General features: G+C 38.5%; 1 protein-coding gene across 1 annotated transcript in view; it reads right to left on the reverse strand.

Annotated features, from left to right (window-relative positions):
- The window catches only part of STT3B (STT3 oligosaccharyltransferase complex catalytic subunit B), a 109360-nt gene extending 85618 nt beyond the window's left edge, over positions 1–23742 (reverse strand). The window contains exon 1 of the mRNA XM_032162231.2: positions 22932–23742. Within this exon, the coding sequence (XP_032018122.1) occupies positions 22932–23245 (314 nt within the window). The 5' untranslated portion in view covers positions 23246–23742. The remainder of the gene's footprint in view (positions 1–22931) is intronic.
- Positions 23743–27065: the final 3323 nt, after the last annotated feature.

Below are 27065 nucleotides of genomic sequence, written 5' to 3' on the forward strand. Positions count from 1 at the left end.
GCAGAGAAAACGTAACTCTTATACATTGCTGTTGGGAACATAAATTATACAGCCACTTGGAAAACAGTGTGGAGATTTCTCCAAAAACTAAAAATAGAACTATCATATTATTCAGCAACCCCACTACTGGGTATTTATCCGAAGGAGAAGAAATTAGTATATCAAAAGGGACATGTACATTCACATGTTTACTTCAGCACTATTCACAAAAAGCGAAGATGCAGAATCAACCTAAGAGTCCATCAACAGACAAATGGATAAAGGAAGTGTGGTATATAAGCACAATGGAATATTATTTGGCCATAAAAAGAATAAAAGTATGTCATCTGCAGCAACATGGATGGAACTGGAGTCATTATGTTAAGTAAAATAAGCCAGACACTGAAAGACAAATTTCATAGTTCTCACTCATTCGTGGGAGTGGAAAAAAAAAAAAAAATGTTGATCTCAGTGAGGTAGACAGATACCAGAGGCTAGGCAAAGTACAGTGGATAGGAGAGAAGTAGAGATGAAGAGAGAGAGGTTGGTCAATGGGTACAAAAATACTGTTAGATACAAGGCATAAATTCTAATGTTGCATAGCAGAGTAGGGTGACTATAGCTAGCAACTATTTACTATGTATTTCAAAGTAGCTAAAAGAGAGAACTTGAAATGTTCCCAATACGTAGAAATAATAAATACTCAAGATGGATACCCCTAAATAACTTGACTGGATCATTACACATTCTATATATGCTACAAAATATGATATGTATACCATTAAATATGTAAAATATTATATATCAATAAAACAAAGTGATGTTAACCAATGTTTAAGATTCTGAGACCTTTAAGGGTATCCTAATTTATCACTTTCCTGGTTCCACAAAAATACATAATAAAACAAAGATAATGTAAAAAGACTAAAGAACAAGACAAGTATAAATAAGTTGAGATTGGATAAAACACACAAATATGTAAGTAATAAGGGCCTATGATTCAAATGTGTAATGTGACTTACTTTCCCAGCAACCAGGGCCAAAAGAGAGAAGCAGGAGCAACAGAACTCTCAAGGAGAAAAAGAAAGAAATGCTATTTCCTTAATCAAATTAAGTTTTGATTAAGTGTATCAACATCTAACAGTGTTCTTAAAATACAGATATCAAAATGCAGACTCATGAATTTTCTTAAAATATAAAGCTTATCCTAACAATTTTTTGCACGAATCATGTTATTTTTATCTTTTCATAGGTTTTTATAGCTAGGAACCACCTCAAGAACAACAACAGGATTTGAAATAGAGGCAGCACAGAGTAAGTGAGCAGGTGACAGGATATGCATGCAGCCACACAGTTTTAGACTTTGGCATTCCTAAACATCTTGCCAAGAAGGATATATATTCCCCACAAAATTGGTACTATAATTGAGAACAAGTATATTCTAACCAGAGATTGCAAAACAAAAACCAGGTATGCTGATGGAAGTATTTCTTTTTCATCATTCTTATATGTCTGGGATGATTTGGAACACAGAAGCAAAGAGGCCAGTCAGTGGAACCCAATAATTATGATCCAGTTCTGCACCCAAGAAGGTCAAAAAGAGAGTAAAAACAATCATGAAGAAAAGGGACCCAAAAAACACATCAAATACATACTGATAGTCAATATAGGTAAACAATCACTATGGAATAAATTCTTGTTGACTTTAGGGTTGTTATGTTTCTTAAAAGTTGGCAAAACCAGCAGGTGGCAAAATAAAAATGTTAGAGAAAATAGAGGTAAAGGCAGGGTTTTTAATCTTTCTGGGTAAGGGTCTGTAAGAACCTGATGAAAATATGGACCCTCTTACCAGAAAAGTGTGCATAAAAGTTTTGCAGAATTTCAAAATTATTTTTTGGAAGACCTCCAACATAAATCACAATAAAAAGGCATCTACTTGATGAATAAATTAAAACTCACCAGCACTGAAAAATCTGCTCTGAGTTACCTTCTTAAATAGTTTCAGAGAAACTACACCTTGGAGCTGCTGATGCGGTTTTGGGAAATTCAGACTATCTACACTTATCTTTCAAGTTTTTGACACAGCCATTAAATCATTTAAAATTTATTATTATTTTCATCGGGGAAAAAACAGCAAAACAAAAACAAAAACAAACAACAACAACGAGAGATAGTACTAGTTAGACAAAATGCTATGTAACCACCTGGTTCTTTTTCAAATTACTCTGGTGTTTAAGGGCTTTTGACCAAAAAGGTTAAATGACCAAGGCTCACTTTTTCCGTTGACTCAAAAAGTTAAGAAGTGGCAGGAAAGGATTCACAAGAAAACAAGATTAATATTGAGTTGTCATTTTTTTAAGGAGAATAAAATAAACCACAATTTGTTTCTTAAAATCTGATTTTTAAACTTTGGTTTACAAATATAGTACTGTGCTATCTCAAACTGTGGTTGGCAAAATTGTAGTTGGAGCAAGATTACTCTACCAACACTTAAACAGATGTCTTTTGTGAATCCTAGAACAGAAAAAGCTAGAAGCTACATAAAGAAAAACACTGAATGTAAGATTCTGTAATAATACAAATATTTTTCTTAAAAAATGCAGCCATAAAATATGGATATAATCTATGAATAGATTATAGATCTCAAATAACTATTCACTTCAGGGCCAATAAACTTGGGCGTTCTGCATATAAGTACACAATTCTAAGAACCACAGGCAAACTTGGTCTCTGACCTCACAGAGCTGACAATCTCACAGGAGGAAGAGGCAACAAGAAAATATAATTAAGCAGAGAACCCAGAGGGTACACTAAAGGATACCTTCTTCACTCATTTTTTTCATTTTTAAAATCTAAAGTATAATTTAGATGCATTAAAATACACCAATTGACATGTTTCATTAGATGAGGTTTGACAACTGTATGCATAACATCACCCTCATCAGCCCAGAAAGTTCCCACATGCACCTTTAGGCACTTCTTCCCAAGCACACTTTGACTTCTTTCACCATAGATTCATTATGTTTGTTCTCAAATTTCAGATAAATGGAATAATCGTAATTCTACTTTTTAAAAAGATGAGTCAGGCTTCTTTCATTTAACATGTTTTTGAGATCTATTCATATACCAACAGTTTATTCTTTTTTACTGCTGAGTAGTATTCCATTTCATGCATACTACAATCCATTCCCCTTCTGAAGGGCATGTGGGTGGTTTCCAGGGGAGGAAATAATAAGGCTGTACATTCATTCTTATAAAATACGAACAAGCATTCTTGTAAAAGCCTTTTTTAAGGACACAGGTTTTCACTTCTTTGGGTAAATACTTAGCATTCCACTCCAAAGTTATATAGTAGACACGTATTTAAGAAATACTAAACAGTTCTCCAAAATAGTTACCATTTACATTCCCATCAGCAATGTACAGGAGCTCCAGTTCCTCCATATCAAGTTTTATTTGGGTTCTATCTTATGTATCACACTGGGTGGTAAAGATACTAGCAAACAGGATGGACCTGTCCTCACAAAGCTTACTGTCCAAAGGACTTGTGGATGGCTTCTACAACTGACATCTAACTTAAACCTGGATGAATTATTGAGCAAAAAGGCAGGAAAAGAGTAGAAGTGTTCTTGAGAGAGGAAAGAACGCACGTAAGGGTTAAAAAATACACATAGGTAGTTTTCATAATGCTAACAGAAAATAAAGATAGAACAAGTTTTGTGATGGCAGAAATATGCTTTAAAAAAAAGGTAAGAAAGCAATGTAGTAAGTATAAGTTTTTAAAAGTCAAATAAGGATTCCTAAAAAGACAACGTGTTTAGTTTATCTCCCTATCATAAGCTCTCATTGTATCACGTTCCTTCACAGCATTGGCCATTCTTACTGGTTCAAGTCTAACTCCCTCACTAAACTAGAATCATGTCTATTTGGGTTCACAGTACTGTAGCCACAGTCCCTGGCAAGTAAGAGGTATTCAATCAATATTTTTTGATTACATGAGATCAGAGAGAAGTTAGGTAGTAACATTCAGAGATGGAAAGAAAGGTTTATGAAGGGTATTTGTATTAGTTTCCTATTGCTTATACAGCAATTTTAAACAAACTCAGCAGCTTAAACCAACATATACTCATTATATCATAGCTTCATGGGTCAGGAATCAAGGCACAGTTTAGCTGGATCTTCTGTTTAGGGTCACACAAGGTTGCCATCAGGATGTCACCAGGGTTGGGTTCTTATGTGGAGGCTAAATGAGGGAAATAATCTGCTTCCAAGCTCACTTAGGCTTCCAGCAGAATTCATTTCCTTGAGGTTATAGGACTGAGGGGCCCTAGTTTCTTCCTGGCTGTTGGTGGAAGAATCATAGAGGCTGTTGGTAGTTCCTTGCCACGTAGGCTTCCCTAATAGGGCTGCTTATCTTATAACGCCAGCAAGGAGTCTCTGGTGCAAGTCTACTGGTAAGACAAAGTTTTACACAACGTCAAATAATCACGGAAGCAACATCCCATCACCCTAGACTCTGTCTACCACTCTGTTCTTCAAAGACTATCAATAAACAGGCTCTCTTGAAAATAACCCTTTCTGTAAAGATTTACAAAGCCACCTATAACTGTTTGTTTGTGAAGTGTACCGTAAGATTTTACACATACGACTACCAAAACTGGCCAAGTTAACATGTATTCGTGGGAATGGTAAATGAGAAAGCGACTAGTACCACCAACAGAAATGACCAATTATGGATGCTAACATAAGCATAAAAGAATCAGGAAAGAGGCTGGGCACAGCAGCTCATGCGGGTAATCCTAGCACTGAGAGGCCAAGTTGGGTGGATCATTTGAGCCCAGGAGTTCAAGACCAGCCTGGGCAACATGGAAAAACCTGTCTCTACCAGAAATTTTTCAAAATTAGCCAGGCATGGTGGCATGCGCATGTAGTGACAGCCACTTGGGAGGCTAAGGTGGGAGGATCATTTGAACCTTGGAGGTGGAGGTTGTAGTGAGCCGAGATGACACCACTGCACTCCAGCGTGGGCGACAGAACAAGACCCTATCAAAAAAAAAGAACACCCAAAAACCACAATCAGGAAATAAAGGAAAGGAGTACAATTCAACAAAGGGAGAATAAAAATAGAAAAGTAAAGGGCAAAAGACAAAGTGTTAGAACACCTCAAGGATTATTCTATTCCTTCTCCTTTAACCTGTTAGTAGGCCCTCTCAGGCTATATAAGGTACCAAATCTTTCTTATAGGACTAAGTACCACTATTTGCAACCCTTCATATATACCCCAAATTCAGCACTAATAGGGACAGAGAACAACCAAGGTAAAGTACAAAGCAGCTAAGGCCAACTAAAAAGTTGACATTTCAATCTACCTTTTATTGCTCCTGCCATCTAGTGGCAGGATCGAAAATGAAAGGATGCCAGACTGATGAACTCTATTAAAAGTAACACATGGAAAAAAAAAATCCCCCTTCAACAGAACGAAAAAAACAGCCTAAATTCAATCTCACCAAGTGATATACACGAGCACTGTCTAGATAATCACATTAAATATAGCCAATTTTACCCTTAAAATATGGAAACTCATGAGAGAGTTATGCTCAAGCCTAATATGATTACATAAATTCGTATCAGTGGTTAAGTAACAGCAGGAAAACAATGATACAAATTCATAAAGATTACTAATGATATATGAGAATAACTTTTTTTACTAGGTTACTTTTACTAGGTTAACTCTGAAGGGAAAGACTCACAAATGTCATACCACCATAAATGTGGCACTGTACAGTTGCAACTGGATCTCAGACTACTCTCACAAACCTCTCTCTCTGCTCTTGCAACTGATGGGTGGTCATTTTGATTGAAGCAGAGAGCATGTCATAAGCTTCAGATAAACAAAGTACCTGTTTCTCTACTTTGAGCAACACAGAGAGAAAACCAAGGGTTGTTTAAAGGCTGCAAAAATGTCTTGAAGACTCCTTAGACCTACTCTGCATCTTCCAATTTAAAGTCAGATACATGTGCAAATCAAAAAAAGAACACACAGAGCAAAACTTTTGAACACACATTAACTGAAAACAGGATTCCTATTTTAGTATCCTCTCTTAATTTCTGCCTTAACTGGCAGTGACAACTGTCAATTTTTATCAGTACCCATTTGAAAAAGGAGGGTCTATTCTAATTTATAAAGGACATTTACCAAACTAATTGGAAAAAAGAAAAAGCAACTGGCAACAAAAACAAATTACAACAAAATAAGAGGCTGTTGGAGCATTTTAATGGCACTAAAAAAAATCTGAAAAAAAAATCTAAGATCACATACAAAATAGTATATTTGATCAGTTAAAACTATCCGGTGACACTTTGCTCAGCTAAGCCCAATAGAGATGGAAATCTAAATAACATAAGCAGAAGGGATGGGCACAAGTGTTCTTTCTCTTTATATAATGCACGCACAATGTGTATAACATATATTTAAGTCCGGCATAACTATTCATATATTATAGAAACAAATCTCCAATAAATATTATATGTAAACATGTTATATTTACATTTCTTTGTTACTAGATATTATCTAAATTAGACATATGATTATGCATTATACTATATAAAGACGATTTCTAACAATTATTAGATATAGAAATACATAATACACGTTAAGTCATATACTTAACTTATACATAAACAGACTCATAATCATATACTATAAATATAAAATTTATAACTAACAAGCATTATCCATAGTAATAATATCCCATGGCCCACAAGTTGGTGTGATGAAAGAGCCAGAGTGGTTGGACAACTAATAAACTCAAAAGCAAAATGACCAACTTTCTGAGGACAGTCTCGGTGGAAAGCAACAGCAAAAGGTAAACTAAAATAAAACAATCATTCAAAATAAGCAATGTATACAGGCCTGAGAACTTAACTAACTATCATAGAGGTTAGTGGTATAATACTCAACTTAGTCACCAAGACAAATCAGGAGAATCAGGGGAGATGTTATCAATGAGCAGATAACCATCCCATTTGAAAAAAAAGTATGTTCCTAATGTGGATATACTTGTTCCTAGTGCAGTAATTCAAATAAACAAATAAAAAGATTTAAAACATTGAAGAATGCCAGTCCTAGTTTTATTATCTCTACGACTTTGGTTAAGTCACTTAGCCTTAGGCCTCAGGCTCCTCATCCACCAAATAAAACATCTACATCAGTCTTTTCTATGAATTGCATGGAACACTAATTTAAAAAAAAGTAAAATCTTACAGTGATTCATAAATTAAACACGGTAAATACTAGATTAAATAAAATTAACAGTTAACTGAAGAACTTCTTAAGACTGTAACATGGTAATGTGTATTGCAAATCAGTATCAAAGAATGTAGCAAGCAGTTTTTTTCCCAAATTCAAATTATCAGATTATTTTGTTTAGAAGTGTAATTTCTGGAATATGTGGTCTGCAGAACATACTTTGGCAAAATAATAATTTCTTTGTGCTCGCCAGATATGAAGTTTGTTCCATATTACAGGGAAACCAAAACTGATCTCCCTCAAAGGGGCAAAGGTTCTTCACCCTCTCTCCAAACAGAAAATATCAGCAAATTAATGAGGGAGCAGAGAAAGAAGAGAATACAAGGAGAATAAATCAGTTTTCTCCTACCTTTAGAGAGAGGTTGAGGAGAGGTGGTCAATACTGAACTATAGGGAAGCTTTAGTATCCTCAACACATTTAAAATAACTTAAATTTCTGTAAAATAATAACATGCATTAAACTCCTCAGCGATTAGCATGTTTGGTATACTCTATTTTAAAATTTATTTTGAGAATACAAATGTTAAAAATATATTTATTAAATTTTAAATGGGCTCATTTTGTTCCCTATTTTTCAAATGAGTCATTTGTAAAACGGGGGAAAAAATGGCTGTTTTTTTTTCCCCGGTTTCACAGAAACATTTTTTTCCCTGTTTTAAAATGGCTCATTTTCCCTGTGTTACTATGCTCAACCTGGTGAAATCTTTTTGCCAAACTACTTGACACTTACACTTTATCACAGTAACATTTTATCAGCATTATTATAGCAAATATGTTATACTTTAGTTTACTTCTTAGGCAAGGATAACTACCTCTTTAAGACACTTAAAATGGAAGAATTTGGGGCAGGAAAGAATAAAAACGAATGAGGCTCAATCATGCAATGGCTGGAATCACCACTCCTGTTCCAACCAAACAGGAAGGTAAATGACCAAATATTACTTGGTCAAAAGTCTCAAGATGCTCTGTATTTCATTACATGTCCAAGAATCCTTCCACTAAGTATCATTATTTCCACTCTGTCTTTGAATGTTAGATCCAAGAAATCTGAGGTGACATGAAAATAAGTCATGCTGCCTGAAGCACTGCTTTTACACTGCAGAGATATGCTGAGGTGCCTTCAACACAGAATTTTAAGGATCAGAAACTATACTTTTACACAGAACAAATCTTTCTAATTTGAAGGCTGGGAAGAAGTGTCTACAAATTTATTAACGTCTTTTTGTACGTGTTCAGGCTGTTTTATCCAAAGCTTTGCATTTTGGAATTCAGAATTGTTCTGTGGCATTTCAGTTTAAAGCAACTGAGTTGTACTTGATGTGTGCCTACAGCGTTCTTCTGAGATGGAGTCTCGTTCTGTCGTGCAGGCTGGAGAGCAGTGGCGCGATCTCAGCTCACTGCAACCTCCGCCTCCTGGGTTCATGCAATTCTTGTGCCTCAGCCTCCCGAGTAGCTGGGATTACAGGCATGCCCCACCATGCCTGGCTAATTTTTTGTATTTTTAGTAGAGACGAGGTTTTACCATATTGGCCAGACTGGTCTCGAACTCCTGACCTCAAGTGATCCTCCCAAAGTGTGGAAATGACAGGTGTGAGCCACTGCACCCGACCTACAATGTTCTTTTTAAAGTATATAATGCAAACATTTGAATATTAATTACAAATCTCTGGCTTCTATTATAATTTTGAAAAATATTTTGCCACTACATTTAAGATGGATTTTGAATATGCTGGAAGAACCTGGTTGATCCAAATGAATAATTTAGAGAAAAAAAATTGAGGAATAAGGAGGGCAGGTAAGACTAGAAAGAACTTGGGGCTGAACTTACTGCCTACTCTGTCACTCCAGGCAAGTCGTCTCACATGAAACGTCCTCAGTCTACCCACAGCAAAAGTCACAGTTACATTAAAATTTACAAGTAAATAAAAATACTTGTAAATTCTTCCAAGCCTCAATTATTTGGAGGGGAAGGGGTGTAACAGGTAGGTTGAGCAAAGCATCATGCTGATTCATAATTGTACACCTTTGCAAATGCTATTCTTTGTAACAAAAATGTCACCCTGGAGGCTGACTTCAAGGCCTGTCCTTTTAACATACTAAGCAGTACTCTCTCATCTGTAAAATGGGGGCAATAAAATATCTAATAGGATTGCTTTAAGGACCAATTAGGCACAAACTGGAGTAAGATATCTGCAACAAATTTAACCCAGACTTAGGATGCAAAATACATATACATAAAACCTCCTACTAAATTAGTGAGACTAAACAACCCAATTTAAAACTTTGGGGGGAGACATGAACAGATATTTTACGGGAGATAAAAATGATAAGCACATTGTGGTGTTTCCAAAGATGACCTTAAACAATTCTGCCCCTACCTGTATATGCATCTCCTCTCAACACTGAGCTAGGTCTGTGTGTATTTTGAGAACAACAAAATATAGCTGAAGTTACCCGTGTCTATTCCAAGCTTAACCCTTAGTTGACCTGGCAGCTTTCTCCCTCTTGGAAACGTTCTCTTTCTCAGAACCCCGCTGCAATGCTGAGGCAGACTAAGCAGTCACATGGAGGAGCCAAAAGCCCCAGCTGGGGTCCCAATGGAACAAGATTCCAGATGACTCTCAGCTGTCCAGGCATCCCAAACATTCTAGTCCCAGCTGACTACAGCCTATTGAGCCTCCAGGTGACTACAATCATCTCAGCACCTCAGCTGACACAAGAAGCTGAAGGACTCCCCACTCAACCCACAAAATTGTGAAATAATAAAATGCTGTTTTGTCACTAAGTTTTGGAGTGGTATATTTTCATAAATAACTAAAGCATATTTTGACAAAATCCCACTCCCAGGTATATATCCCAGCAAACATCCACACATATGCATCAGAGAACAGTCTTAATGTTCATAGTAGCATGTTTCACAATAGAAAAAAAACTGGAGATTCAAACGTCTGTCAACAGATGTATAAATGAAAGTCAAAGAGGAGGATAAATAAGCTAATACCATTTTTTAAGCTCCAAACAAAGCAAAAATTAGCAATATATTGTTTACAGCAGGGGTGTCCAATCTTTTGGCTTCCCTGGGCCACAGTGGAAGAAGAATTGTCTTAGGCCACACATAAAATATACTAACGATAGCTGATGAGCAAAAACAACAACAACAACAACAAAAAAAACACTCATAATGTTTCAAGAAAGTTTACAAATTTGTGTTTGTGTTGAGCCACATTCAAAGCCGCCCTGGGCTGCAGGGTGGACAAGCTTGGTTTACAGATAAATACATATGAGAGTTTTATTAAAATATGGCAATGGAAACTTTAAACAAAATTCAGCATAATGTTGCCTAGTGCTAAGGGGGAAACTAAGGGGACAGCCTAGAGAAGAAACACAGCCAGACGTAAAATTGGTAATGTTCTGGTTTTGTAGTTGGCTAGGAGGTTCACAAGTATTTATCATTAAGTTTTATAATTATATATAGAATATGACAGCCCATTATATATGCAAGTTGTATGTTAAATATACTTCAATTTATTTAAAAATTTATTTATAACTTTATATTATGTTGCGATTCTTATACAGTTATAACATCACTTAATGTTATATACTCTTTTCAAATGTCCAGAATGATTATTTCAAAAGGAAAACCTTTCATATAATAGCTGTTTATATTTGACACTTCATTTAAATGCAGTAAATTATTTTAACAACCAAAATAAAGTATTTAAACAGGTGAAAAGATCTTCCCTTCTAATGAAGTGACTGATTCATTTTAACAACTTTAGAAAAAAATCTATTTAAAAAGATTTTAGTTGCTCCTCAAACTCATGACTTATGACTGGCTTTTACAGTTTTAAGATTAGATTTATTTCATCTACTTCACAGTTTCATTATCCTGTTCCTTCAAATGCCATAAAGCTGCTTAGCATATTAAAATAAAAGCCTTCTTTAGCGATGGTCTAGAGTAAAAATAATCTTGGGACTGAAATTAAACTTTGATGAAACAAGGTTATTAAATTTTAAAAATTAAGAGCATATGCAATGTTCCCCCCACTCCCTGAGACGGAGTTTTGCTCTGTCACCCAGGCTGGAGTGCAGTGGTGCAATCTCGGCTCACTGCAACCTCTGCCTCCTGGGTTTAAGCAATTCTCCTGCCTCAGCCCATCTAATTTTTGTATTTTTAGTAGAGATAGGGTTTCATCATGTTGGCCAGGCTGGTCTCGAACTGGCTAGTCTGGAACTCGTGACCTCATGATCCACCTATCTCGGCCTCCCAAAGTGCTGGGATTACAGGCATGAGCCACCGCGCCCGGTGGAAATGCTTTAAGTGTCAATGTATTCAACAAACCCTGCTCACTGTGATAGATCTTTTAAAAGGCACGCTGATGGACAAAGATTTGTTTTTAAAAAAGCACACATTTTTAAAAGCAAAAACATCTTGTGAGATCATTACAGCACACTGTTTTAGGATTCACAGGAATACTGCCATTATTACATGGAATGATTCCATAACTAAAGAGCTGACCATTTTGTCAGGATTCAATGCATAATAAAAGAAAATAAAGACTTTATATCTGGTTTATTTAACCTACAGTATCTACAATATTCAATGATCCTCTCCAGTAATTAGACAAAAACAAAAGCTATTTCCATTGCAAAGACACTTTAATGAAGACAAGCAACTTATTTTATCCCTAATGAGTATTTTTATTTAGTATCCTTTAACCTGTTATGGGAAAGTTTAAATGAGATCAGTCAGAGCTGTGATGGTTTCCTAAAGTGTTGCTTAATTTGCATATTAATTAACTATAATCATAAAGTTAAACCAAGAGCCATGAAACCAAATGAATCATTAATCCAACCCCACCCAAATTCATCATGTGCATGAATTTAGTATATTCTAACTAATGCCTATGTATGCAATGATAATTTCAATTCTTACTATTCCTTCGCATCAGAATATATTTCTCAAGTTCAATTAAAATGGCAGCTTGTGAATTTTACTTCTATTGCTGATATCTGTCTTTTTTCATTTCTCATTTGAAAAATAATAAAACTTTCATAACTCATATGGTTTTTGGATATTAACTAGTCTGTTTTCTCTTATTCAATGTTCCCTAACTAGTGAGTTAACACTTGAGACAGACCTCTCTAAGAGTTACTTGTACTTAGAAGAAACACTCAGGAAACTGAAATCTTTCTCAAAGTTCTTCCTAAGTTATCCATCCAGCCATTCATCTCCCAATTGTTGATGGCCATCATGATGTTCACATATACCATTTCTTCCATAAGCATTATCTCCTTTCTTCATCGTCAAATCTTTCCTTCTTCTATAAAGATTAATATGACATACGTATTGAAAGTGGGATTATGATGTTCACTGCACATGTGATCTTACTGACATCACAGTCAAATCCAAAATTTCAAAGTATTGCACAACAGAGACTTACTGTACTATTACTATTATGACCAAAACATAAAATGTGGTTATCATTAAAGATAAAGGATCTGTCTTAATATTCATTGTGCACTGTGTTCCTAATACTGTGTAGGATATTCTAGAAAGATTAGAAAAATGTTCTTGCCTTAAAGAATCTTTTGTCTCCCTACAATAATAGTAATAAGTTATTATTATATTCATTAGAGGAAAAATGAGCACCAAAATTTAAATCATCATAACAGTACCCTACCAACTTTGGCAAAGAACAAATAACTTAAGTCTCCTTGAGTGTTTTTACATACACAGGTATTAAAATCTTCAAAATGGCTCTGGCCTAGTTAGCCAAATAAACAGTCCTAAGTAAAATTTAGTTTGTTTGGTATTAATAAAACCTGTACCTAGACCTCTCACGTAAGACACAGATGATCAATTGTGATTTCTGAGAGAAGTAGGCCTGGAATTTATCTCTCTTTTTTTTTTTTTTGAGATGGAGTCTCACTCTGTTGCCCAGTCTGGAGTGCAGTGGTGCAATCTCAGCCCACTGCAACCTCTGCCACCCGGGCTCAAACAATTCTCCTGCCTCAGCCTCTCGAGCAGCTGGGATTACAGGTGCCTGCCACCATGCCCGGCTAATTTTTGTAGTTTTAGTAGAGACAGGGTTTCACCATGTTGGCCAGGCTGGTCTTGAACTCCTGACCTCGTGATCCACCCTCGTGTAACCAAAAGTGCTGGGGTTACAGGCGTAAGCCACCACACCCAGCCAGCCTGGAATTTTTCTTAATAGTCAATATATCTCAGAAAAGAATCTCCATTTGAGGAATTCTACAAGAAATACACTAGAGGGGTTAAAAATAGCTTAAATCACTCAGTTGGACCATCATCCAAATACAGCCTAATTTGAGCCATTTATATTACTCTCTGACAGGTACACACGGGATTTTGTGAAGATAGGATACAGTATGTATACCTAGCCTAAGACACTTGGTTTAACTATTAAGTTTGAATTCTGTAGAAATACTGGCTGACTAAACAGAGTTTGAAGAAAGACAGTCCTAAATTTTTCTTCAACAAAGAATTAACTATGACAGAAATGCAATATATGCAAAATTGCTAAATCTACACAAATAAACAACAAAATATCTAAAAACCAGGATTGACAATCTCTACAAATATATCAATACAGCAAACAGTCCATGCCCAGGGCTTTCCTAAATTCCTCAGCTCAGATCTCCACTTCCAGTATTCTCTTTCCTGCTTTCAAGAAGTATCAAGCAACCAATCCCTTCTTTATGCCAATTTTAATATACAACACTTTAAAATAATAGTTAACAAAAAGCCATAGTTTAAAAACCAGTCATTTTGCATTTATCTGATTATCATTTGTCTCCTTAAAGACAATGATGTCTCTCTCTGATCTCCTACCCACTTTCTTGTATTCTTGGTTTCTGTAGAAAAATTTAATCTCTGGACAATTAGTACCTTAAAACAAAGGTGTCAAAGTTACTCTAGTCAAGGATGACTCCACCTCAAGGGTTCAGCCTTGAGATAATTTTTTTAAATCTCAAGTGAAGAGAAGAATACCCTCCCCTTCTCTTTCCTAGAGGCACTTCCTGCTATAAAAGAATAGGCAACCCCGTCAGGTGAATAAGACACCTGGTTAGCCAAATTATTGCTGATATGCCAGGCACGGTGGCTCAGGCCTGTAATCCCAGCACTTCGGGAGGACGAGGAGGGCGGATCACGAGGTCGGGAGTTTTGAGACCATCCTGGCTAACACGGTGAAACCCTGTCTCTACTAAAAACATAAAAAATTAGCCGGGCATGGTCGCGGGTGCCTGTAGTCCCAGCTACTCGGGAGGCTGAGGCAGGAGAATGGCATGAACCCGGGAGGTGGAGCTTGCAGTGAGCCGAGATCGCACCACTGCACTCCAGCCCGGGCAACAGAGCGAAACTCCATCAAAAACAAACAAACAAACAAAAAAATTATTGCTGAACTTTATTACTTACATACTGTCATCAATCCTTTGACCAACAAGGATGAATCTTAAAGAAAATGCTCAGCCAAAAAAAAAAAAAAAGAGAAAAAAAAGACACAAAAGCCACAATTCCATTTATCTAAAGTTTAAAAATAGGCAAAATAAATTGTATTGTTTAGCAATGCACACAGAGTTTACCACCTATGAGAAAAAGGAAGGATGTCATCACTATAAAGTCAGGGGGTGGAAGGGATTGAGAAACACACCAGGTCGTCTAAGGTAGTGGCAATAATCTTGATGTGGGTAATAGTCACATGGGTGTTGATTATACTTTAGATTTATATTTTTCAGGATGTGTCATACTTCATCATAAAAGAAAATTGTTTTAAAAACTGAAATTGAATTATCTTTTCTCCTCTAATGAAATCCTTTGCAGAACTCATTTCTTTGCTCTTGTTTATAGAAACATTTAAGACTTATTTTCAAAGAATATAACTGTACAAGAGTGCTGCCTCCCAATAGTTCTGTACTCCATTTCTGATATGGGTTACATAAATAAGATGTATAATAATTTACTTTAATAATAAACCTTCTTAAGCTGGGTATAGTCTACAGGTGTTACTGGTATTTTAAGAATAGGCATCAAATAATAAACATGTGGTAGGAATGGTGGTCACAAGTGAGTTTCCAGTTATGATCCTTTTCTCCAACTCCTTATGGCCTGTGCTCTCCTTAAGATAAATTTGGTCAGCACCAAACAATAATTTAAGCTGTGGATATACTAGAATTTTGAAAAATCACACTACATTTAAATTTTTTTAATATTTAAATTTTTTAAAATTTAAAGTGGGCAAGAACATAAAATTTTACCTTCAACATTAGTATTTGTATATATATCTTATATGCTGCAACATTATCTATCTATTGTGGGGTGGGGAGGCGGGGGACAGAAAGTGAAACAAAGCACCAATATTTAAAGTTAATACAATGCATTTGAAGGATTTTATAGGTTGGAGGGATAGCTAGATATCACCAAAGAAAAGAATACCATACTGGGGAGAAAAGTCTTTACTTGAGAACAGCTAATAAACCTGTAAGGCATGAAACAAAAAAGAAAAGAAAACCCCAAAAGAAAATATTATCAACTTGGTTATCAACTAATCATTAATACTTTAACACTTTACTAATATAAACAAAATTCCTTTAAATGTCTTTATGCAGTAACATTTCCCTTGTAATAGGAATGAGCAAACAAGGTAAAAAAGAATAAAGTTTTAAAACTTATACTGCTGATTTATGGAGATTACAGACAACCAGTACACACAATTTTTTAAATAATCAATTCCAAATGAGTCAAGCTTCACAAAAAAGCTCTATTTGTTTCCATATCTAAGCCTGAATTGTCAACATTTACGATATTGTCAATTTAAACTGAGTAGTAGAAAGTAACTTCCCCTCATCTTCTGAAGCAACAATTTCAAACAACTTCTCAAAATATTCCCTTCTACAGCAAACACAGATGCAAAGAAAATGGAAAAGAATCTAGCCAAGCTATAACTGTATCACCTTAGAAAAAGTATTATCCTTCTGGTCCTTAGCTTCTTAGAAAATTGAAAGACAGGCAGCCAACACATACACTAAAAATCCTGTGGGTTATAGAATTCTGAGTCTACTCTGAAAGTTCAGCTCTCCATCTCCCAATTCCCTTAACTGGCATGGCTTAAGACTTCCAATCTCATTATTATGAACTTTTTATAGACAAAATAAATCTAAATAAGAACAATATTCAGTTGGATTTGATCATCTTTTCCTCTCATTCAGCTACTCTCTTCAGAGTTTCTGAAAATCCCATAGTAATTGAAGGTTGAAAGTCTTAAAACCATCAACTCATCTCTTCCCTCCATCAAAACAATCAAAGTAATCAGCTATTATCCAACTAGCAAGCTTAGTTAGCTACAGCCCGGATTGTGAAGAGGTATTCTGATAGACCAGTATTTTAAGACTTAAGTTGGGGCACCTGATTAAAAAACATAAATTAAACAGAGGACACTTTTATTTAAGATGCCCTGGAGACAGAGGGTGTAGTAACAACAACAGACTTTGGAGTCAGGCAGATCTGTATCCTTCAATTCTTGTGGGAAATACTGAATTGAATTATCTTTTGTCTATGGAAATAAAGGATGTTACCTCATCTCAATTCTAAGATGTCAATGGATTGTAAAACACTGTAAAAACTAAGCATCTACTATCATTTAGAACATATATTAAAGTTACCCTGCAACATTAAGTTCCACAGAAAGAAAAGAAATAGACACAGTTGAGAGTGGTCCATTAGTGCCAACAGTCACAATTTTTTAGAGATTCGTTTGTCTACAAATAGTACAACCTTGAATAACAAAGAGGCATTCACTAATTTATGTACACCTTATATTCCAAAACATGTTTAGATGTTTTTCATTTGAAACTATGAAAGCATTTTTCCAAAGACATAAAATTCTAAATAGTGGTTAGATTTCCTGGCAAGCCTACAAATGCAGATTAACATACATTTACCTAAATACGGGAGCCTCTGGGCAACTGATCTTATCTCCGCCAATGCTAATCCTCACCTCCTAATATATTCGACTTTAAAAACAAACAAAAAACCCTACAGTATTACCACTTTCTATCAATTTCTAAATTCCCAGAAATTACTCATGGTCAGAAGTAGGTAAGAAGAAGAGGACAACAGAAGCCTTCTCAGAAGAGTTACTGATGTAAATACAAAAAGCATCCACCAGAATCAGGTAGATAGACGGTTGAAGACAGAGTAGCAGGTTAATCATTTACAGGTTTTCCCCTTTCAACAGTATTAATTTGGCCCATATAGTGTATCAGTGGGTCCTATATTATTTGGAAATGTTTTTCTTTTTTCCTATTTATTGCAGGGATTTACAGAAGCCACTTTTGCAATCACACTAAAGCTAAACCATTACCTCTGGATGAAAGATGGCAGAGACAACAGGCTAACCTATAAAAGGCTTCTAATAATTCAAGGAATTTAGGAGTTTCACATAAATTACACCTAATAAAACCAACATCAACATCAATATCCATCTAACCACTTTAGAGTTTCTTCTGAGACACCAGATTCAGCAGACTCAAGTCATTTAACAGATGTGGGGCTAATGCACTAATTTACAATGCACTCAGGTAAGTTCCTAACCAAAACCTGGAATGATGGAATCTGATCCTAACTTCAGTCTGAGGATACTGAAACAGCATGTATATACATATGTTCAAATAATATAGAAAACAAACACTATGCAGAAATAAATCCTCTTTATCATGGTGTTGGGGAACAAAGATGGCATTCTTCATATCATAGTAACAATGTCTACAAGCAGGATTTAAAAGTAGTAATGGATAGGAAGATATGCTAAAGCAAAATATTAATTGTAGAATCTAGGTGGTTAGAGTATATGAGTGTTCACTATAAAATTCAACTTTCTTGCGTATTTGAAAATTTTTATATTAGTTTAGCAATAGGTCTGTTGAACTGTGGGGTTTTTATAATTCAAGTTAACTGCAGTATTTTCACTCCCTAAAATCATTAAGTTTTAAAAGTAAACAAATTGAGGGGAAAAACATGATTTGGTCACGTGAGAATAATATTAACCTTTCCATCCTTCATTTCTGAGAGCACGTGTGCACAGACGAATACTAAGATATAGCAATAAAGATAAATGTTAACATTTTCTCAAACACTCAAAACTTACAGAGTATAAAAATTGATTAGGTACAGAAGGGTTAGTTAAGTTAGCCCATATTCATTAACAACTGGGTCAGAGATTATGATGTAAATCCTTATATTGAGTTTCTAATGTTTATAACCAATGTTGTCTTTATGCAAACTACTCATGGCAGTAAGGGGCATGCAGTCCTACCCAAGTTAGCCTTTAAGATATGAAAACCCTAAAGAGGGAAGAAAAAGTCCCAAGGGCATTCATGACAGACCCTAACTACCCTAGGGCCTATACTTCATGAAATCCATGATTATTACCTATGGAAGCCATCATGCTCAACCGAAATGGGAGTAGTACCAATCTTATCATAAATTCATACAATTTAATTGTCAATGAAATCAGTAATCAGTAACAGTGATACCTGGTCTGAAGTGCAGCTGGACTGCTGATGCTAATGATCCCACAAAGTGACTTTTTTTAAGATTTGGGGACGTTTGTGTTCTAAAACTGGTTTTGCTACCAATTTGTCTTCTTCAGAACTGAGGTCAACAGCCTCTTTTTGTCATCTGCAAAGTGAAGGAAAACATGGAGACCTCAAAGTACAGGAAGTAGTCCCCAACTTCTAACAGCTTATGTTCCAAAGGTTTATCACTCCTTTGAAAACATATCTGTACTAATTAACCAATTTATACCATAGTTTCTTTGGAAAAATTGCATTCTAAGTTCCAACTCTAAATTGCAACTTTCTGCCCAGCAAAAAGGCATCTGCTGCATTTTTGCTAACTACAGCCAAAACCTAAGGCTCAGAGAATTCTCTCTAGGGAGAACCCACTTTATAACCTGCGAAGGCAGGGAAAAAAGACAGCTCTCACATAGGGAACTTCATTGCTTCTATGGGAAAGGCTACCACAATTGAACAAGATAATGGATATGGAAAAGGTATCTGGCTAATATAAATATTATCAGTTACAATAAAAATATGTAGAAAACGCATTTCGCTCCAGATAAAAAGGTACAGTTAAGTGCTGTTAAAGTGGTTGATTAACCAAATGTTTGGCAAGTACAGACAACATATTTTCAAACTGCTTCCTCCTATCTGTTCAACTCAGCTGATAAGGGAGGAATTACTAAAGTGAAGTCAAATTGTTACCAAAAATGTTGCTAAATTCTAAAAAAGTGCAGTGTACTTCAATAAATAAATCACACACCACCCCTTATGACAAATGGTAAGATAAAATAACTTGGGTGACAAATTTAAAAAACAAGTATAACTCTGTGACAAGAAGTCACTTTCAGCAGCTAACTTGAGTCTTCTACACAATTTAAGAACTACTGTAAAATTTAAAGAAATAGCTCACAGAGAAAGTAAACCCTTCACTAAAACGACTTTCGGAAATGAAACCATTGATAGAGATATGGAAAAAGAGGTCAGGGAAGATATGAGCAGGCCAGAATAAATTGGTTTGTGAATGCACAGCCTGAGAGTAACATTTAAATACTATTAAAGGTCTGTGTCATTGCTATATGATATGATGGTGATCTGAGCAACTCCCAAACTAGAAACACTAGAGTGTTCAGCTACAGACCAGTTAAAGTGTTGCTACTATTAGTAGCTATAGAAGAAAACTAGATTTAAAAGCCCCCAAAAAGCTTTAAAAGCCCAAAGTAATAATGGCAGGCAATCTACACATCCCCCTCCTTTTAACCTTTTCAAAAAGAATGACTGTAAGAATTAGTTAAGAATGAATGAGATGCCTAACTACTTGAGATCTTCAAAAGACATGAAAAAAAAAACCAAGAAAACAAGGTATTTTTTTTTTGTCTGAAACCTGATTCTCTCATTAAATCACCTGAATTAGACATTATATTAGATTCATATTGACAAATCTCCATTCACGGTAAGGCACAGGGACAGTCCATTATTATACAAATCCCCTTACTACTAAGCAGGATTATCTAACATGAATATAAACATTTAATTAAGAATAAATGCAATAGATGTTGCATTTAATAAATAAATAAATAAAATTAAAACTATATGCAGAATACCTAAACTAACTAGCTCTTTAAAACAGAGATGTATACTTTCAAATGGTACAAATTTAGCTAAATGATAATGTGTCAGAAATGCGTTTTCATATATATAAAAAATGAAGCAAAACATATTTTCTTTTTTGAGACGGAGTTTCGCTCTTTGTTGCCCAGGCTGGAGTGCAGCGGCGGGATCTCGGCTCACTGCAACCTCTGCCTCCGGGTTCGAGAGATTCTCCTGCCTCAGCCTCCCAAGTAGCTGGATTACAGGCGCCCAACACCACGCCCGGCTGATTTTTGTATTTTTAGGAGAGAGCCGGGGTTTCACCATGTTGGCCAGGCTGGTCTTGAACTTCTGACCTCAGGTGATCCACCCGCCTCGATCTCCCGAAGTGTTGGGATTACAGGCGCGAGCCACTGCGCCCGACCAAAACATATTTTCATGTGCATGAAAAAGAGTTATGCCCTCCAACCACACTATTGATCCTGGAAAAAGAAAACTTTTAATATTTAGCTACACTAAAAAAATAAAAATAAAAAAATTAGCCACTTTATCTGTTGAGCCTTTTCATTATTGCATTACTCAATTTTAGTGGGGACCTTTGGCTGACTTGATGCAGATTTCTAATCTTAAGGCAAAATGACAAAAGTCTCATCATTCGGTCGTATATTTTTCTGCAATTTTTAATTTCAGCCCCAGAGTTACTATTAAACAGTAATTAGCCTTCCATTTGTAAAAATGTTACTATGGAAATATTCACAATTTTGTTACCTGAAATGTTTGGTCAACCATGCATTTCTGCTATTTTAATCTGAAAAGAGAACTTTCTCTTTTCATATTGTCCAGTAAATACTAGTTTTCATTGTCTGGTTCCAATTTCATTTTTATCTAATTTGCTTAAGTGTTTCAAAACAAGACCACCTAATATTGTGTCAATAAGCCTTCACAGGTATTCTTAGGCTCATAAACAGTCTACACTAACATATTTTCTTCTGTGATTGCACGTTAACAAAAAGGTCATTTTTTTAAAAAACTAGTGTTACAAAACAAAATCAAAACTTCTAAAATGGAATGAAAACATTTCATGGAAGACTGTCACAGTAATTAACTGATCTAAATTGAATTGTCCATGAGTGGGCCCCTCTGGTGTTCAATAGATGTTGCAGTACCAATTTTTCTCTCCACAATGCAGAACTTAAATATGGTATATTACTATACAGGTAAGTTACTGCCCCCGCCCCCGAACACTTATTATCTATATAGTTAGTAACTCTCAAAAAGGATTCTCTCTCTTTGAATCTCAAATGATAAAACAAATATCCTGAAATTTTATTACGTCTAACTGTGAGGAAGTAAGATTAACTCAAGGTTGACAGGTCAATAAGACACATTAGTTTCAAAGGCATACTCTCGGGGGAAAATCCTAGCTCAGGGGGAAAAATCCTAACTCGGGTTGAGCAAGTTGCGAAAAAAAGTTAAAGCAATCTTCCCATCTACATAATTCACAGACCAATGTAGTGTCTAAGTTAGCTAGTGTTGTTAAGAGTGGGATAATTTCCTAAAACATTCAGGTCAGTCACCATGTGCAACTTCGGTATTATAATCTAGGACTCCCAACACCGTGGTACTGTTTGCTCTTATCCACAAACCTTCCTGCAGACCAATAAAGGAACTAATGCAATGCTTTCAGATATTGTGCATAACACACTAAGGGTGACAGTGGCTAACAGGGTAAGGATCTTGTTCTAAAAAGCAACCCAAGACGATAGTGAAACAGTAAGGTGCTGAGTGCACTTAAGAGCTCTGAAAAAAAGCTACTCTTTAAAATACCTAATGATAAATAAATAAGAGTAGCTAGCTTTCAGATCACTTTCAGGGATATTATTTCCTTCCCTCCAACACCCCACTCACTCTCCTTTTCCCTTCTCGTATCATGAGAGCATAAAAAGAAACAGTAAAAGCGTAAAACTGCAAGGGTGAGCAGCTGGGGTTCCGGCACATCTGGACCAACCTCCAGCGGCAACAGGGCAACCCCCCTGGCCGATTCCGTCTGAACTAGCAAAAACGCGCCCGCAAAAATGAAGGAACGCGAAAGCAGCGGGCGAGGAGGGCGGGGAATCGGCCGAGAGTCCGCGGAGGAGCTACCTGCGGGCTCGTAGCGTGGCGGGTCCGGACTCAAAGACCAAAGCGGGCTGCGAGGGGCTGACCCACACTCCTGGCAGTCTTCACACTAGCCCGGCCGAGAGTCAAGGTTTCGCTCCCGCACCCCGACGCCCCGCCTCAGGCTGCACGGGGCAAACTTCGCCCACGGGCAGGGGGCGCGCCCGGAGCTCCGGGATCCGCGCCGGCCTCAGCCTGGACGCCAGCAGGGCTCCGCGGCGGCGCGGGGCCAAGTCGAGCAGAGCCGCGACGGATAGAGGAGCGGGTCCCGGTTCCCCGCGAGCCACGGGCGGGGGAGGGGCGGCGGGGCACTTACCACGGGTCGAACTCGTGGATGATGCTTTCGAAGCGGATGACGGCGAAGAGGCGCGAGCTGAAGCCGGCAAGCCAGGCCAGGAAGAGGATGGTGAAGGAGAGAAGCGACTGCCACCCGGCTGGCTGCGACAGCCCCCCGGACAGCCCCGCCGGGGCCGGCTTCGGCGGCGCCGCGCCGCCCGCCGCCTTGTGCGCGCACTGGGCCCCGGGCCCGTGGTGGCCGTGCCGGCTGTTTCCCAGGGCCATGAGGCCACTCCACGGGGACGAGTTGAGGGACGACTTGTGCTTGCTCTCCGGAGCCGAGGGCTCCGCCATGTTGTGCCCCGGCGGCGGGTCTAGCTCTCCTCCTCCGCCGCCGCCGCCGCCTGGTGCGAGGGGTGCTGGGCGGGGACCCGGAGGAGGAGGAGGAGGAGGAAGAAAAAGGAGGAGGAGGGAAGAGCTCTGCGCGCTCCCGCCCTCAGCGCCGCGAGGACGGCGGACTGGGGGTGGAGGAAGCGGCGGCGGGGAGTCTCCGCCTCAGCAGCGGCCGCGATCGCCGCTCTCTCAACCCAGATGGCCCCTGCGCCCCACTAGCCATCCGTATCCCCAGTGCAGCTGCGGCGGCGGCGGCGGCGGCGAAAGCCAACGGGGCGAGGGCGCCAGAGAAGAAGCAGCAGACGGAGGCGGCACCAGGGCTCTGAGAAGCAATGACATTCCCTCTCTAGCCCGCCGCCCGCCCAGCCGAGAGGAGCAGGGGGAGGAGCCCCCTGGAGTCCGGGCGGAGCTCAAGCAACCTCTGACTCCGCCCCCGGCCCGACAGGAACTGGCCCCTCCGCCTGTCACAAAGCGACAGGTCCGTTAGGGGGCGGGCCCAGAACCGCTGCGCCCACCAATAGGGGCGCGAGCTGGGGCGGAGCTTGACCCAACCGTCTCCCCCCTCCCCCTCCCCCTCCCCATCCCGGCCTCGCGCCGATTCGCCCGGAGTGGCCGAGCTGCGTGGCTACGGCTTCATTGTCAGTTGAAAGACGCGGTTTCGCGCGCCTGTGCGGTCGGCGAGAAAGGGTACTAGGCGGCTCCGCTAGGTTCATGGAGCTGAGCTGGGCCGAGGGGCGGGAACTGCGGAGCGGCCTCGGTCAAACTCGTCTTAAAGGCAGCGGAGAGCGCCGCACCGACCAGCAGGACGCTTGCGGGCTCTCCGCGGTCGTGACTTTTAACCCGCTTTGCGCGGAGCCCTCACCACGTGACGGGCGCGCAGGCGCATTACCCTAGCCCTCGGCGCGTGGGTCGGGCCGAGGGGTTCTGCCGCCCGTGGCGCTCCTCGCCTGGCGCTGCGAATGAGCCCGCGGCGGCAGTGACACGGCCCGCCTTGCTCACTGCGCTTCACGTCCCGCCTCCGGCTTCTGCAGCCGCGGGAATCCGAGAATGTGAGCGAAGACAAGTTTTCCGGCACCGAAAACTCGTTGGATCCGGCAAGCGCGCCCCTAGCTCCGGCAGGCAAAATGCGACCTTCTCTCGCCCTTTTTCTTTTGTACTCCGAATTGCAAAAGTACTGTATGTTCACTGGAAATATGGGAAAATGCAGAAATACATTAACCGCTGCATACTTTCCGTCGAGTGAGTGAAACTAACTAACCCTGGACGTTAAGTTGTTTCCAGTTCTTACTTTACTAAATAATAACAGAACGAAGATTCTTGTGCACGTCTACCTTGTATTTTTATACATTCCTTTCCCACCTTGTCCGCTAAAATAAAGTGCTACCAGGTAAACTCAGGGCAAAATGAGCTTAAACTAAGTGAGGTAGTGGGGAGACTCGAATTGCTCTGATATAAACCCCATAGAAAGTACGGAGCTTTCGGCGTAATCGGTGCTCAGTAAATAATTGTTCATGTCAATTCACAGCTAATTGTACATTTTATTAGGTAAGTAACATCTGGATATTAAAGGGCATATTAATGTAAAACTATAAAGGCCCTGAATTATCTTAGGTGATTTAAATTTTTCTCTTTACAAATTGTGTTTCAATATTAATAGAGGGATTTTCAAAATATTAGATAAATGAACTAGTTATTTTGAGGTAGCTCTTTGAAAGTAAGGCAACTCCAGCTACCCTTTTAACCTGCTGAGTGATTACGTTTTGTCTTGTTTCCTTAAAAAAACCATAAATAGTCTTATTAAGGAAATAATGAAAAGGTTTCCAGAAATAGACTTTCTCACCAACAGTTTAATAGCCGACATTTATTGAACATACACATTTTAATGAGAATTAGGATAAAATATTAACTGCCTCTGTTATACAGAGAAAGATGACATGCTTTTCCTCGTAGCCCAAACGGTACATGCTGAAATGACAGCAGAGGATTTTTGTCTGTGTTCCCTGAACTGAAGTTTTATCAGTCTAAAATAAAATTTGTGTTTTTATTTTAATTTGTTTGGATATTTTTGTTTTATTGTCTTTGTGTATCTATTCCCTATTAAATTCTACCTTATCTTCTTTTGCTTCCTGTTTTGGCTGTTTAATGGCCATAGGCCTGGTCTGAAAAGTGACAAAGTGAAATAGTCCCAAATTATTGCTTACTAGTCATGTAGCATTGGACAAGTCACCTGCATGGGTTGCCCTTTCTGCTCTTAAAGTCAGTTGTTAATATTAAAAAAGCTTATCTGAAAGCATTTTAGGATATTGTTAAGGAACGTGCAAATACAGGGTAGTGGTAAAGGTAAAAAGCATTAAGAAAACCCCTTGATTTTTGACCTTCATTTATTCACTCATTCATTCAGCAAGTATATATCGAAGTCCTTTATGCCGACCACTGTGAGTGAACTGGGATACATTGGGATTCAGCTAGGAACAGGAGAGACATGGCTCCTACTCTCACAGAGTTCACCAGCCAGCCCTAGGAAGGGAGGTATTAACCAAATCATCAGATGGTTCAGGACCAAAATGCAGGGTGACAAACACTGGAGGACAGGCACGTGGGGAATTTGATCTACACGAGAAGGATGAGAAACTACCCTGAGGAAGCAGCACTGGAGGTGATGTTGAATGGACTAGAAGGAGAATGGAACACGTTATGTAGGCAGAGAAGCACGTGCAAAGGCTCTGCAGTGGGGCAGGGGAGGCATACAAGGAACCCAGAAAAGTGGCTGCAATGCAGACAGTGGGACAAGGTGCAGTAGGAGTCAAAGGAATGGCCAGGTAGTGTAGGTCCTTTTAAGAGGTGTTTTTTGCTTCATTTTAACTTCAGAATATTGAGAAGCCATAAACGGTTTTAAGCAGCATGTGGTGTATTTGAGATAGAGGGAGAGAGTTGATCAGATGTGTGTTTTGAAAAGATTACCAAGGCTGCGATGTGAAAAGCATTTTGGAGAGGAGACCAGTAAGAGAACTACCTGAGAATTCAGAGGTTACTTTTGTGAGGAATATGCTATTGTGGAACCACTGGAGAACCCATAAAAATAAATTGCAGCATTGTGAATTCACAATTTCTAGCGTATCAACATGGAAAAATGGTTTACAGTTTGTGATGAAGCTTGAATGTGTTTGCCCCTTTGCACTTGAGGTTCTAATCCTGCTAGGTGTTTGCAACATCCTCCTGAGTTCAAATCTCTCAGGAGTCAGTCAAACACTATGGGTGCAACATGATGAGCAGAGTGGTGTGACATCAGAGGCCCAGCTTCCAGGGGAAGGGAGTATTTAAGCTGAAACTTGAGGGGTGAGCAGAAGTTCACAAGACACACCAGGAAGAGGGATGGGGGATTCCAAGAAGGAACAAGGAAGTCCTTCAAATTAATAACACAAAGTTTAATATTAATGAAGGTGCATTGGGAGATGAGACTGAAAGAGAAATAAGAACCAGATTATCAAGGACTTGTCTGCCTGGTAAAGGAGTTTATTATTCTGTAAGCAGCTGGGATTCATTGAAACATTTTGAACAACAATAACATGATCAGACTTGGTTGATGGAAGAAAAAAATTGACAGTAGTATGAAAGATATACTGGAAAGGGTGAGAGTGGAAGCAGAGAAACCAATAAGGAAGCATTTACAGAAATTTAGGCAAGAGAATTAGGTACCAAAACTGGGACAGTAGGGCCCAGAGAGGAGAGGACTGATAGGAGAGGTATCAAGAGGGTAGAGTCCAGAAATTGGTGATTGGGG

This window comes from Hylobates moloch, unplaced genomic scaffold, assembly GCF_009828535.3.
Source record: "Hylobates moloch isolate HMO894 unplaced genomic scaffold, HMol_V3 SCAFFOLD_8, whole genome shotgun sequence".
NCBI classification, from domain to species: domain Eukaryota; kingdom Metazoa; phylum Chordata; class Mammalia; order Primates; family Hylobatidae; genus Hylobates; species Hylobates moloch.